The 17,083-nt window shown below is 29.0% G+C and overlaps 1 protein-coding gene across 1 annotated transcript in view; it reads right to left on the reverse strand.

Moving 5' to 3' along the window:
• Nucleotides 1–17,083, reverse strand: part of LOC111626441 (protein argonaute-2-like) — a 119,644-nt gene that overhangs the window by 64,393 nt on the left and 38,168 nt on the right. Inside the window, 5 exon segments of the mRNA XM_023369811.1 lie at nucleotides 237–505; nucleotides 590–726; nucleotides 2,106–2,287; nucleotides 8,366–8,483; nucleotides 12,663–12,978. Of these exon segments, the coding sequence (XP_023225579.1) occupies nucleotides 237–505; nucleotides 590–726; nucleotides 2,106–2,287; nucleotides 8,366–8,483; nucleotides 12,663–12,978 (1,022 nt within the window).

Below are 17,083 nucleotides of genomic sequence, written 5' to 3' on the forward strand. Positions count from 1 at the left end.
CAAATGGAGTGAGCTTTGAGCGTCCCACGATTTTTGGAGACTGTCTATACGCGGGCTTCCTAAACAAGCCTATATGTATGTTTGTCCAAAAAAATTTTGGATGAAATACAAACCGCACAACTTCAAAATCGCATAAAAAAAATCCGCATAAAATGAGACCATACAGTAATTTGGTAAGATCTAGCAACTAACCTATACTTAAATAACTAAACTAATTCATTTCCTTTACAGAAAACAAAGATAAATATAGTAAAGTTATAATTTAAAATTATAGAAACTCACGATTGCATTTGTGCTGGACGTCTAGTGACATTGCATACTCTGTATTTTCTTTTCATTGTTCCACAGTGAGTAATTTCTATTTTTAATCCTTTTATTTCTTTGGTAAATTTAACACGCTGAGAATCAGTTAATGGTTTTCGTTGTTCATTAATGTCTCGAATATCTAAAACCTCACACATAAATTCTATCACAGGTTGTGACTTATAAAAAGCTGTAGCTGATACTAAAATAAAAACTCAAATATTAATCAAATTCAGAACTTCATATAGTTCAAATTCTAAATATTAAATCAGGAAAAATAATTCACCATCAATATTTAACATCATTTTCCATGAACTAGGTCGAACACTTTGATGAAAGCCAAACCAAACTTCCCGTCCTCCACCAAGAGGATGGTAGTAGCCATCAGGAGATGAGAAAAAGGATCTTCCAACAGGGGTATATCTGAAACACAAAATTAAGAATTTTAAAAATGAAATGAAATAACAAATATATAAAATAATTTAACAAAATGTTAGGTATCTGCTATTATTTTCTCTATATTAGCTCAAACAATATTGTTATTCAGTAGTTATAAATTTTATATATTAAAGATTTTCATAAATAAATTTACTCAAAAACTTTTTAGAATTGCTTTATAATTCATTTCAATACTTGAGATAATGATAGTATACATTGCATAATTAATTATGGAGAAATTTAGATAGTAGATAAATTTATCTACTATCTAAATATATTTACCAAATTAGACTTTAAAAGTTTTAAACTGATATTTGTATTTTTCATTATTCATTCACTCAGTAGTGTTTTAAAACACTACTATCTTATCTGAGTCCTTTGAAACAAAGTTTGGATTTTTCACTACAGGTAAATTTACTGAAAATTTCAAACACTGTCCATTTACAATGTGTTCAAAAGAAAAAATAACTTATAATTACTCAATTAAAAACATTACTGACAAAAATAGGCTAATGTATAGTACAACATAGATAAACATGTATTGGTGAAAATGGATGAGTGCCATTGCTATCATAATTTGTCTATTTGAGTCTAGTTCTTCTCAGTCCACTGTGTTGTTAATGCCACATTGTTTTTAAGATGTTTTAGTATACTAGAAGTAATTTGGAAGTGTTTTACATGTATAGTAAGTTTAAATATATATAATATATACTGAGACACACATTTGATTAACTGCTTTTGACTTTCAAATTTAGTGTTCCTAAAAGTGTGCACAAAAAAGTCAAATGTCCAAAAACTGAACAATAAAGCAGCAACTTATAGGAGCATTCCTGTTCTGAGAGAATTAAAAAAAATGATAAAATATCTCATTAAGGCAAAAAAGTTTTTTTTATAGTGAATACATTACAATGCTCAAAACATTTAAAATGTTAACAGCGCATATTAAACAGAAGACACATATTAAAATTAAATTTCACAAATTATTTTGATACTTTTCATAAATAATTATGACAATAAGATATTAAAACCATGTGGCAAGAAACACTACAGCACAATAATTTAAAATGTTTAAGCTTTAGATGAAAAATGCACAAAAGTGTGGATTTGACATAGGAAAAGTGATTTAAATTATAAAGGTATTATGTACAGAAAAGTTGTTCAAAATCAAGGACCACTTATATATCCTAACAATCATAGGAAATTAAAGTGCATCATCTATCTCAAGAATAATCTGAAATTAATTCATAAATTTTTGGCAAAAAGAATTTTTATGGAAAAAAAAATCTAAAAGACTGACATGACAACATAAAAACAGGATTTATATATTTAAAAAATATTGAAATTTATTATGTTTAAAAACTCACGTCATACTGGGAAGATGCCTCATAACTACATCTAATGACTGAATGGCATCAGAAGGCATAAGTCGTGACCTTCCACCAAGTGCTTCTTCCAAAGCATATAAACTAACTTTTGCCATCCATTTAATGCTCACTCTGAATACTCTATCTTTGCCTTCACCAGGGAGTGTAACTTCAAGTTCTACCTATTGAAAATAAATTTAAAATTTTTACTTTCAATAAGATAAAATTCAAAATAAGTAAAAATTATATATTAAATAATAATGTTAAGTCTGCATGATAACTTTATAAAATAACATGATCTATTAAACTAAGGTAACAAATTATGTTATTATTTTTTACATTTGGATATAAAATGTGCAAGTTTTATATGGTATATTTATATATAAAAACAATTTTAAAAAATTTTGCATTAACTAATTAATTAATTGATTATTGGGATCAATTAATTAATTCATTCATCCCAATTTTGAAAAGTATAGATAAAGAAAAACAAATTTCTATTCACCAAAAATTTAAACAGCCTAACATACTTTATATCATTAAATAACTTTAATAAATTATAATGCATTAATTAATTTCAACTAATGATAGAAGTATTTGAATGCAAGAATTGAGAACAATTCAATTCTAAAAAGTATTTGTTGTTTCCAAGAACTTGTACTAGGTATTTGAATACTGAAAGCATGAGATTCTTGTTACATGACAGTAAATAAGCTAATTTGAGAACCAAGAACTAGTGTCTCATTCTACCATCAAAAATTCTAATTGCATTACAATGATACAGAGACCAGTTATTCTACGATCTGACTATGAAAAATTTTAATATACAGATTTATTGTTAACTTCAAGCTCTGTAATTATCAACAATGTTAATCAACTTGCTCTTAAATAGTAGGTACTAGTTATTTAGTAACTACTCTTTACTCAATACAAGACAAATTAACAGCACTGGTAGCTTATTCTCATTTTTTCTTATCTTTCATTTCTCTGAAAAGGTTTGTCACACTCTACAGTGATCATTATACCTGAAGGATTTACAGTAGAGCGTCGTTTATCCGAAGGTCGGTTATCTGAAACGTCGGTTATCCAAAGGAATTCCAGTCGACAAATTTAAATTTTTGCCAGTGCTGTGGCGCTGTAGTCTTTGGCTATGTCTTCGGTTACTCAAATATTTTACGTTTTTGATACTAAATTAACTTCTGAAGTATAATTTTTTATTTTTTTTATATTTTTCAACATATTTATTTTGTTTGTACAAAATAAAAAAATAATTTTTAATGATACAATAGTCTTCGTTAGGCTTAACATCGACGAAAATTCAACGCAAAGTGACACGCAATGGAGAAAAATTTCAACACGGGATAAATTAATATATTTTTTCGTACATAATTGGTTATCCGAAAAATAAGTTATCCGAACAACCCCAGTCCCCAATTAATTCGGATAAACGACGCTCTACTGTATTATTATTTCTCCACAAGTGAAATCTTAATTTTCCACTTTATACAGGTACTGTTATGTTCTTCATACTCAAAGATCTCTTCTGTTTCTAAATTAGACAAGCTTCCAATTTAAAGTAAAATTTAACGTAGAAAAATCACTCTGTTCCAAAGTTTTTTTTTTTTCTATTTTGGCAAGTTTCTACTTTATTCATGTTCCATCTTACACAGGCTTTACTGTATTTTGTTGTAACTAATAGTTATTAGGAGGATAATTAGCATCACTAAAAAATAATAATTCAAAAACAAATGATGTCAATTTAAATTTGCAGCTGAAATGTCTTTTTAATGATGTTTATTCTAAATTATATGTTTCTCTACTGATGTTTTTCTACTAATTAAAATTAACTGTTGATTAAAGAAATATATTTTGTAAATTTTAGAAACACAAAATGAAATAAAATTGTAATTATTAAAATTTAATACTACAATGAACAAATCTTTTTGTTCCTACTTTTGAATTTGCTTCCTACTTATTTTTCTGCCATGGAAATGCTTTCTATATGTTATTATTAAAATTAGTAAATAAACATTCATTTTTTAACCATTAATATAAATTTTTAAAATATTCTTTATAAATTCTCATAACTAACATGCAACTATTTATTGTGACATTGTCACAATGCTGGGTTGCAATTTTTCGTCACAATGTTCTCAATTTTTTAGTAGTGTCTTGCCAGTCATCTCACACTGTTCAGGGGAAAATTTTTGAATTGAAATAATGTAACTTCCAGTGCAAACCAAAGTTCATATATAGTTAATTGGGCCTCTGATCCCTAAGCTTTCCATATCTGGTCTCGACTTTCATCTATTAAGATAGATGAAAGTCGAGACCAGATACGGAAAGCTTAGGGACCAGCTTTAGGGAAAATCTGTTCTCAAGATTAAAGAAGGACGAACAGACAGATGGCAGTAGAAATTTGTCTACAATATTTTCAAATTGAAGCCCAAAAACATCTTAATTGTTTACCCTTAAAATTTGATTCATCATAGTGTATCTAATCAAGAAAATATAGTATTACATCAAATAATGATAGAAAATTAAGCTTAAAAGGCCTAAATTAAATAATTAGATAGCTTCTGAAATTTGCTCAAAATGATTTGATGACAGTTTATTTTAGATTTGCATATAACCAATTTTTTTCACAATAACAGCATATAATCAATAAAATTCCTAAATTCTGAAAATTAAAAGAATTGAAAAAATTTATTCATACTTTTAAAATACCTTTTAAAACCAGAATTATTATTTTATTGATTTTACTACCTCATTAATAAAGACTGTAGAAAATGACATACTGTTTGCTACAGGTATAAGAAAATTTCTTTTTATTTGAAATTTTCTGAATAAATCAAGAATATATTTATTGAATCTATTCCACTTATTTGTTGAAGTATAAGACAATTACAGTGTAAAAAGATTACTAAATTTTTTGTTTTTTCTCCATTTAATTCAAAAATAAAATTTAAATAAATTTTTTCAAATATATTACTATATTCTTATATGTATAATCTGCATTCCTTTCAAACTGTCTTTAAACAAAAATAACTTGCAAATTATACACAAGAAACATTTTATTAAAAATAACTTTTTATTGTAAATTTAAAAATGAACTAATAAATCAGAAAAACAAACAAAACTGATTTGCACTAACAAGGAGACCTTATGATCTCGAAAATTCGGTTTGGGATGAGACTTCGCAGGTTAGTAGTATATCTCAAGCGTCCACCCAGAATTGTAAAGCGCACTAGCCAGGAGATTCTGAAAAAAAGAGCTCTAAAGTTTTAAGCACAGCTAATATATTGGTCAATTTTACACTATGGCAGCAGAGCGAAGTGTCTGTAGCGAACTCGCTTGCCACGCAGGTGATCTAGATTCGATCCTACCTTCAGCTAACTTTCTTTCTTTTTTCAATTGTTTTAAAAATTATAACAACTTTTAAATAAAGTTAATGACCTAAAAATATTATCAATTAAATCATAAATAATTTTATTTCATTTATGAAATGACTGCTATAGCTAATTAAAATGTGAATTAAAGATAAAAATTTTTAAAAATAAAATATTATTTTATTTTTATTCAACCTTGTGATGTCTATTTTTATAGATAGGTAAAAAATCTAATAAAGCGTATACAAAATTGTGCTTATCTGATTGAAAATAATAGCGAAATAAATTCCTGTAAAGACTGTATAAAAATACAATCAATAGTGCATCATCAACTGTCATTGCCAATTTTTAATGAAATGATCCGGTATGCCTGGTATGCTTCCAGGCTTTCTGATGAAAGAGAAATTTTCATGAATGTAAATGAAGTATGTTTTCCAATAGATCTTTTAAAAAAAAGTTGTTCATGTAAACCAGTGTTTCTTAATGGGGCGATATCGCCCCATGTGGGCATTTTTTCCATGTTCAGGGGGCGATTAGTAACAATTTATATTTTGGGGGGAAAAAACAATTTTCTGGGCGATATAGTAAAACATTATTTTAAGAATAATTAGATATTTTATTTGATATATCGTACAATAATTAAACAAATAACATTATACTAATCACTATTCTATTCAATGCAGTACGAATTTGGCGTTAGTCTTAGCCCTCAGCATCAGAATTTTGTAGTGAAGGGGCGGTACTACATAACGGTTTTATTGAAGGGGGTGACGATTCGTTAGAGGTTGAGAAACACTGATGCAAACAATTGTCCTTCATAAATTGTGCAAGATGTCAAAATAGTTTTGTTTTCAATGTTTTTATGATAATTATCATTCTGGTGCTTGTATGTAAAATAAAAAATTGACAAATAAAAACGATATTGTAAAAATTTTTAAATAAATAAAATCCTACCTGAAAATTTGTTATAATGATAATTAAAGTTTTAATTTACCTCCATTAAAAATGCATTTGAAATTATCCAACTTTTTAAAAATAAAATACAGTGGTGCCTCATATAATGTACACCTCGAATACCGAACACTGCGAACAACGAACTTTCTGTTTGACTGTTACATGACTCAAGCAACGGACTGGTTGCGAACAAGTGCAAATGATGTTTCCACTCTTTTGCCGTTTCCAATGACAATCTGCTATTTTTATAATATATTAGTATCATTACAATATATTATTAGTATATCTGAAGTACAGAGCTCCCGTTGGAATACGGCTTACTCCCTTGTTTATTACGTACATCACCTCAGTGCAGTGTATTTACATTTATTCAAGTGTTGTGCAAATTGTGGCTTCTAAAAAACAGAAAGGTGATTTCAATTCAAACAAAGTAAGACATCATCAGAAGGAGTGAAAGTTGACAAAAACTTCCTTGTTGAATGAGGAGAGGTTCAGGAGTTTACTAACACTCATTATCCAAACAGAGCTGAGGCCAACAGGATCAATGATCTCTACAATGACACCCATGCCCATCATTTCCGACAAGCGTTGAAGAAGAGAGAGAAACAGACCACCTTGGACATGTTTTTCAGAAAGCAAGCTGCCAAAAAACAAAGGATGGAACAAGAGGAGTTGACCACTTTGGACATGTTTTTCAAGAAGCAAGCTGCCAAAAAACAAAGGATGGAACAAGAGGAGATGACCCTGCAAGTTCCAGTAGCCTCTCCTGAATCTGACTCAGATTAAAAAACAATAAAAAGAGACCTTCTACAATGTGTAAAAAATCTGTAGCTGTATGAATGTGTAAAGAAAGGTTTCTCCACCTCCTCTTCACAACATCTGACTACCCGGCATAATTGGTGACTGCTCCATTTTCATTTTTTTATGGTACAGTACGGTTATTTTATGTTGCAGAACAAATTATATGTTTTAACATGTATTTCTATGGAAAAATGCATTTCATATAATGGACTTTTCACTTAACAGACATACACCTGGAACGGATTAAGTACATTATATGAGGCACCACGGTATTATCTTTAATTCACATTTTACAGTCATTTCATAAATAAAATAAAATTATTTATGATTTAATTGATAATATTTTTTTGTCATTATAAATAAATTAAAATTGATAAAAAAAAAAATAAAAAAAAAGTTAGCTGAAGGTAAGATTGAATCTAGATCGCCCGCATGTTCGCTACAGAATCAGCCATTTCGATGTGCTGCCATAGTGTAAAATCGACCAGTATATGAAATGCGCTTAAAACTTTAGAATCGCTTTTCTTGGTATCTTCTGGCTAGTGCGCTTTACAATTTTTCTGGGTGGACACCCTTGAGATATATTACTAACTTGCGAAGTCTCATCCCAAACTGAATTTCTAAGACCGCAACGTCCCCTTGTAAGTGGAATTCAGCTTAAAGAGTGTGTACTGTGCTTAGTTTTAAAGTCTAGTCAAAATATAGCATGAAGAAAATCTTGCTTTTAGATATTTAATTAAACAAATAAATATGTAAATTGTAATAAATATTGATTAATATATATATATATATTTTTCTTATAATTTGAGATATATATATAATTAGAACCTATTAGAATAATTATGATAATGCGTATTTCTTTGCAGTATGGAATAGCATTAATATAGACAATATTTTATAGAAATATTATTATACAACTAGTTGATAATTGAAATAATTTTATTTGCTTTACTGAATATCAATGATGACTTCTTATAATTTCAAATTATAGAATTAAAAACATAAACTCAATTATCTAAACTAGATATTTTAAAAATAATTGTACAATGATCAAATTCATAATTTTTTTCCTTAAACAACATATTATATCATTGGTTAAAAATTGGTTAAACTTACTTTGTCTTTTCCAATAGGAAGATCATCTCTAGTGTACATATTTTTTCTTCCATCAAAAACAGGTTTTTGGTTGCCAAATATTTTTATATATGCACCAACCATGGTTTCTATAATTTCCCTAAATAAAATTTAATATACATTTTAGCATAAACATTTAATTGAATAATATAAAGAGACTATTTTACAAGTGTGTAACAATTTATATTTAAAATATATTTATATAAAATAATTTCAAAATATTTTAAAGAAAAATAATGTTAATTATAGATTATAATTAAAAATATAGGGAAACAGTTTTTATTCTGAGTGATAATTTTAGATAAAGTACTTGTAATACAGAAAAATCAAAGAATTGCTTTGCACCTATATTACAAAGGGCTGTAGGTGCATGACTTTTTGATCACAAATATATAATTTATATTTGTAATTTAGTTATATAATTATTAAAAACTCCATTTTAAAAAGTTTACAGATACACTATGAATAATATCTTTCAACATGCATTCTATTTATGACAACAGATATTCAGTTTTCTTAAATGTTTTCAAAAAATTCTACTTAACTATTAAAATTATTAAAAAATTATTTATAATTATTTCAGTTTTCCATAAATGCTTTTTGAAAGAGCAAACCTATCTCACAATTATAGGTCTATAATTTTTCAAATTGCAGCTCAACAAAAGATCAAATATAAATATGCTAGATGTAGTTTATTTTCAAAATGCTTCTTTTTATGAATAAACTAAAGGACAATTTTATTACTATAAAGTTATTATTAAGTTCTAATATTTTTATGAAAATACTAGAACTTAAAAATTAATACAGATGGGAAAAAATTAAATTGAATAAGTATAATGAATGAAGTAAATTAATAATTAATAATAATTTTTTTAAAATTAAATACTGTCTGCCTGCAAACTTCTCTCCTGAAATGTTGTGGGGATTAAAAAACATTATTCATATGGGAATCTCTTTACATCTCAACAATGTCACCATGCAACTCTCCCATGCTAGATACACTGGAGTTGTGGATAAGTAGTAAGTTCAATCTTCTAAAGTAGTAAATCACATGTGCAGCAACAGTGAGCAATCATGGAATGCCAGTAAAAATCATATGCAATCTAATAAAATCTTCATTAAAGAAACAATCACAGCAAGATAAAGTAAATGATAAAAAAAAGGATTTTATTATTAGGGGAAAACATTAGCATCTTTAGCTGCTTCATATGCCAAACCAATTCATTAAAGATTAAAAGAAATATGATAATGGGAGCAATTAGTAATGATAAATGAAAGTTAGATAAAAAGTCAAGTGCAGGAGTTTATGTGATAAGACTATCATTAAAGAAAGAATTATTTTTACATTAGCTCCACTTCAAGATCTACAGAAATGAGAATTAAGGAATATTATAAAGTTGTTGCAAAAGCCAACTGCAATGCAGAAACATTGATAATGTTATGGGTATCAAACAGTGGTAATGATACATGGGATAAGCCTACATTTATCTAAAAATGTAGTGTGGACTTCCTCCTAATGGTTTTAAAACAAATTTATACACATGTGATAGCAAAATAACAATATACAAAAGTTAACACCAATGATTCAAAAGTATTGCAGAATTGTAGGAAATCAGTTTTGAACAAAATAAATTTTAAGAAAGTTACTAATAGGTTAATTAAGGAGACTAGCTAGATTTTTAGGAATATACAGGCTAATACTGTTAAAATTTGTTATTACAGTAGAATCTCGTTTTAACAGATTGTTCAGGACACCAAAAACCATCTGTTCTGAAAATCCATTATATCGCAAGCAATAAATTTCTCGCACTCCCAGGAAAATATCCATTATTCAAAAAAAAATTTTTTTTTTTAAAACCCCCTACATAAAAAAAACACCTGTACCTGAAATTATTCAGTCTCTTGAGATGTTTATATAAAATGGAGGCTAGACAAGTTTATTACAAAATTGTACATTATGCTGTAACAAAGATGACAGAAACTGTATACATTATAAGCCAAAAAGTGACAAAGTATATACAATCATCAGCACTTCACAATATGTTAAAATAAAAAAACCTGTCTATTTTGGCTTTCTTTAATGACACTGTGATAACATAGCCTTTCTGGGCTTCTTTTGGTGACATCATCAGTATGAAACGTTACTGTTACACAAGCATGATTTCAAGATGCGATATTCCTGAACACGTGTCTACAACAAAGATGTGGTACACCTTTGTTGCAGACACATGCATATCTGGAAGTGTTAAGCTGAGAGTAGTTTTTCTTCACTAATCAATGTGGTACAGGAGGGCACTAATGTGTGGCTCTAATGTTATCAGTGAGAACTGTGATGATTATGCATTTAGTTTGCACAGTGTGCAATGTTTTTTTTTTTTTAATTCAATATCCAGAAACATCCAATTATTACTTAAAGGTTGAAAAAAATACGATGTTTACCAAAGACGGAGCTAGAAAAAATCTGTTATTCCGTGATCCACTAAAACGAGATTCTATTGTATATATAAATTTTAAATTATTTATTAATTTAAACATAATAAGATTTTATAAACTATTTCAAACAAATTTTAAAAAAAATTATTTGACTTCACAATGATGTTTATTAAATTTTCAAACTATGACGGCCGATTGCAGAGACAGAGTTTACATTAAACGACGTTTACACATTGGCTCTTACTTACTTCGCTATTACTCCCCTGTTTTATGAGTCGTTGGGCCAATCGGATTATTTCTTCGTGAGGTCAGAAATGGTCGAGTGAGTCTAGAAAATAGGTCAAATAACTTGTTTCTAATCGCTGTCTTGTAGACAGCGATTAGAAACAAGTTATTTGACCTATTTTCTAGACTCACTCGACAGCAGGTTTAGAGGGCTTTTCAATTCGAGTGGTAGCTTTGTTTGTGGAAAAGTTTAGATAAAAACAGACATCGTTTCTTTGATAAATGTTGTAAACGGTACGAATCGACAAAATTACTCATTAATTAATTAACTGCTCGGAACAAAAACAACAAAATGAAATACTTTAAATTTGTTTTAAATGTTCCAATTTCGATATTCAAATGGGTGAAGACTTAAAACTACAATTAAATCAGATGCATTTATTTACAATTTGAGTATCGTGTCGGTTATAAAACGTTAATGCATTTCGGGGTCGTTGTACTGTTAAACAAACGAGACAATTTTAATAATTACAGAAATCTGTTTATAGATATAAAAATGTAATATTAATAATAAAATATTTAAAATTATTCATTTCGACAGTAATAAGATGTCGAAATAATTCCTTAAAAATCTATTCCGAAGACGAATTTCGAATTCGGTATAAATTTTCTAAATATGGATTTGTTCATATTTTAAATCGTATTGGCAACGAAATTGAATAACGAAATAGAAAAGGATTGTCATTAATTGCCGAACAATGATTTTGACGGCCTTAAGCTTTCGGAATATAGCTGACGACCATTTCTGACGTCACGAAGAAATAATCCGATTGGCCGAACAACTCCTAAAACAGGGGAGTAATAGCGAAGTAAGTAAGAGCCAATGTGTAAACGTCGTTTAATGTAAACTCTGTCTCTGCAATCGGCCGTGAAAGTTTAAAAAGCTGTTCTAGAAGTATTTCTTGTAACTGATGATGATTCAATGTCTTTATGAAAATTAAACAAGTTATTTTCAAAAGCAGTTTTTATTTTTCATGTATAATAAGGTGCAGTTTTATGAACTTTAAAAGTAATTAAGAGTTCTTTTATTTAATAAATCTATCAAAATTGCACTTCAATTAAACTTCAAAAGCAAAAGACGATAACAACTTAATATTACATATTTATATCATCAGATTGACTAAAGTTTCAAGCTGAATGGTGAGACAATTTTTCATTTTAAAAACATGAACTTTACAGCACACATAAAAGAAAAGTAAATGATAGTGAAACAGAAAATTCTTAACAAAAAATTCATAATACAGTTCAAAATACAGTTTAGGTTAAATGTCAATAATCTGTGATATAGTTTTAAAATTATTTTAAGAATAGCTACAACCAGTGTGAAGCAGCTGCATGTTGTTCACAATTCATTCACTTCCAATAGTAACTATAATAAATTATAAACAACATGTAGCTTCTTCATACGGGTTTCAGTTATTCTTAAATTATGTCTTAATTGATTGATTTTTAGGCCACCCTGTACAATAAAATATCAATGTGATACTACTATGTAGATTTAATATCCATTTATACCAAGATAATTCTTGTTGTAAATGAAATAACAATATTCTAAACTTACCGATTAACTTTACGAGGGCACTTATCAGGAGTTATAGTGACATCATAATGATGAAGGAAGCCATGAGGCATAGTGATTTGAAAATGATTGGCACGCAACATGATTGGTCTACCTTCAGTACCCACATTAGGTCTACGAGGACAAGTGAAAACAGGAAGATCTGGAGATGAGGCCTGAGCCCCCTGAGGCACCACTGCCATGGACGGTCCTGTCTGAGTAGGAGCCAATGCAGTTGTCACAGGAGTTCCAGAAGGTCCTGGTGGACCACGAGGAACAGTTTGACCTGTAGGCGGTCCACCTCCTGGTGGTCCTGGTGCTGAAAATTAATACAGAAAGCAGTCATATAAATTATTTTATTATGAAATTTTATAAACAATGATAAGTTTAATTTAGATTAATAAATTAGTTATTATTTAATACATAATTATCAATACAGCAGATCATCAAATTTCCAAACATTGTTAAATAGACAAAGATAATGTGAATTAATAATTCAGATTTAGCATTTTTTCTTTTTTTATATCTTAGAAAAATAAACTCAGTATCTTTTAGTATTATTACTATTATGGTTTTGGAGAAATATATCCTACTCAGTTAACACTGGTCCCATTGCTATGCCAGGCCAAGATCAAGGCATACCTACAGAACAATTTAGTTTACTTGCTGTTTCTGTATATATCTGTATTTAAAAATTTCTGACTGTGTGACATGTGTTTAGTATGGCAATATTCTGTAGTGTGATGCATACTTACTTGCTTATTTAAGTTTCATTTGAATATGAACTATCATATGCATTTCAAGCAATTTCAGCATAAAATTATACCATTTTTTAATCATATTCTTCTTCTGTTTACATTTTAAATATTTAAAAAAATTAAATTTTAATAGATAGTCAATCTGAAAATATTGGATAATTGGCTAAAATGTATACTGTAACTTACCATATTGTATAATTGAATATATAAGTTCTTTAAGCACGGTCTTATTTTTCACTACTTTTATTTTAGGTATAATCTTAGGTTTGACAATATATTGATTTTTTTCTGAAAATGTGTAGTAGTAATGATTTTTCAATCATTATACTACACATTTTCAGAAAAACAATTTTAATTGAAATATATTAAATAATAGATTTCTTTGAGTCATTCCTTTGAAAAAGAAAGTAAAATTACTGCAAATGGTGGCAAATTAAAATAGCAACAATTAGTTTTTTTTTTTGGATAAGTTGTCAAATAATTAATCTCTACCAGTAATTTTAAAAAATAAAAGTATAAGTAGTAAATTATTAATATTTTATATATTGTGGTTTAGTTCCAAACAAAAGTTAGCTTTTGTTAAAAAATGTAAAAGTGTTGAATTGCTGCAAATGAATGATATCAGATGTTCCTCTTATGATGTATCCAATTCAATCTAATTAAATTCAAAAGAAATAAACTTTCTGAAATACATTATTTTCTGAAATAATTTACCATTTATTTTTTAACAAAGTTAAAAGATTAAAAACATTTCACAAATAACCATTTAAACATTTGGTTCAAAACACAACCAACAATAGACTTCTTATCATATACTAGCCTGTGTTTATTCAACAATTAAACTTAGCAACATGTAAAAGACCACTATGCATTTTGACAACAAAAAACAATGTTGTCCTCCTCAGCTGGATTTTAATTCTACAAACTCTTTCAACCAAGACATAACACAATTAAAAATTTTGGTTTTTTACAATCTCCCTTTATTTTTTACATTAGTATATAAAAAACATGATTAAAATACTACAAGATTAACATAGTTATATAAACCAGGGGTTGGCAACCTTTTCAGCAGTGGTGTGCTGAATGTAAGTTGTAGTGTTATACTACATTCGCACACAATCCACGACTCACTTCAATCTTGATTTACCTACAATCTCAATTGTAACTGTTGCCAGTCGAATGTCGTGCTGTTCACACAGGCAGTCCACTTGAGAAGAACCCGGCTATTACACACGATGATAAAACTATGCGGTAAGTCATGAACACCAACAAACAAAATGGAAGTTTTGGTTAGAAATAAATACAGTACTTTTTCTTGCCATATATCTAATAATAGACAGATGTCATCATCCCTCCAAATACAGTATCTTTTTTATTTCTCTGTCAATAGCCCAACATGTATTCCACAGCCATCTTGTATTTTCTCACGCGCGTGGGATTGTGGGATCTCTCTTATGACTGGATCTAGTTTCAAGAACTCTAGAGTCGATCATGATTGAAACGGTCAAGAGAGGTCGCACCAAGGCATAGTCACTGACCTTGGTCACAATCTAGATTGAAATGCTCAGTGCAAAATGGTATTATTCTGAGTGCCAACATGATTCTAAGAAGTTTATTATATATGTTATCAAAATTAGTCTGGTTATTACAGACTTCAAAAATGTATAATTTTGAAGTTAAATTGTTAATTGAATTATGTTCTTATATGTGAAGTGCTTGCATAACACATAGATGGCAACACAGAACGTAAATGCATGCGCTGTAATAGAAATATACAAACAAGAAATTCCTTTTTAATGTACCATGGCCTTTGCTGAACTATGACTTCCATTTAAATATGTAATTAATAATCAAAAAGTAATTTTTACTACATTTCTATTCAATCAGAGTGCCACTGAAAATCGGCTTGCATGCCACATTTGGCATGTGTACCATAAGTTGTCAACCCAATATAAACTATATCCTAGTATAAGTCTGTTGTTGGTTATGTTTTGAACTAAATGTTTAACTGATTATCTAAAATATAGACAAAAGGTATTCGATTATATATGTATGTATGTATTCATACATCTATATGAATATTGTAATATACAGTGGGTAATTGGTTAACGAACAGTTCGGATAGCGAACAAATCGGATAATGAACACTTTTGTGATAGATTCTTATGATCAGACAACAAATACTTTACTGAACAAACATAAAAAGAAGCAATGGAAAATAACGAATACCAATTGATTTTCCCTTGTCTTCAGATAACAATTCGAAACCTTTTAGAGTGCGGGAGACATCAACATTGACGATCAACCCGCTACCAATCAGATAGTATAATATTCCTCTGAATTTTGAAACTCTCCCTTGTAATTCCAGCTTTTTGTTTACCTTTCTGACAAATAATTTTTTATAGTCTTTGCGAGACTGTCAGGCAGGTACTTGTTAAGTTTTGCGTCGGTTTTTATTTACGAAAGGTGAGAGTTTAACTGTCCCATCAGATATTCATTAACGTTTTAATACCAAATTTCGAATTTCATCCGGGCCTTGCATTTAAATAATTTTTTCTGGGCTAGTTGATTTCTGTTCTCTGAATTTTTGTAAGTGCTTTTCTGAACTTTTTATTTAAAAAAGAAACTGATAATATTATGGAGCCTAAAAAGAGGAGTGTCAAGAACTGTGCTCACCATAGAAACCAAGTAAGAGATAATAGCCAAGGTAGAAAGTGGGCACAAGATGTCTGATGTTGCTAGGCAGTATGGCTTGAACAGATCTACAGTAGGCACAATCTTAGCTATGAAAGATATATCAAGAAGTCTCAAGCTACTAATGGAGTAATGAAAATCACATCCGAGAAATAATGAGCATTTTAGAGCTCATAATGGAACCTGAAACAAGAACTCTCAATGAAGAATACAAAGAAACTCAACAAGATGTGTTTTCTTTTGAAAAAGAGGAAGACAAAAGAGGACCAATGTCGACATCTATTACTAAAGATNGGAGTAATGAAAATCACATCTGAGAAATAAAGAGCATTTTAGAGCTCATAATAGAACCTGAAACTGATTTGATGACAGAAGAATACCAAGAAACTCAGCAATATGTGTTTTCTTTTAAAAAAAGAGGAAGATGAAAGAGGACCAATGTTAACATCTGATACTAAAGAGCTTTTGAAGAAGTGGGAGGATGTCAGAACAACGATCATCCAAGTGGAATCCAAACCAGAATAAGATTAAAGGGGTTGGGGATCTCTACAATTACAATACTATTAATTATTTCTGAAAAATCCTGAAGAAAAGAGAAAAGCAATCAACATTGGACAGATTCTTTAACCCCCATAAACAGAAAAAACATGACTAATAAAAATGCAAGAGTGCATATATACAGTAGAATCTCGATTATCCGAACCTCTATTATCCGGATTTTCGATTATCCGGATTGTTCAAAATAAACAAAAATTTTACGAATTTGCTGATTTGCACTTGGTGAATTATGACACTGTTTATGTACGTGATGGAATGCATAACAATTTTTGTTTCAACAATGTCTCACCCAGCATAGTGGTCGTAAACTCTTAAATATATTTTGCGTCGTAATAAAAATATAACTTGACATACGTATTTATAAATAATTTATATTCAAATTACATCATTTCTATGACCAAGGGCGGCGTAAGG

This window comes from Centruroides sculpturatus, unplaced genomic scaffold (assembly GCF_000671375.1).
Source record: "Centruroides sculpturatus isolate CEXI.00-Female unplaced genomic scaffold, Cexi_2.0 scaffold313, whole genome shotgun sequence".
In the NCBI taxonomy this organism is placed as follows: domain Eukaryota; kingdom Metazoa; phylum Arthropoda; class Arachnida; order Scorpiones; family Buthidae; genus Centruroides; species Centruroides sculpturatus.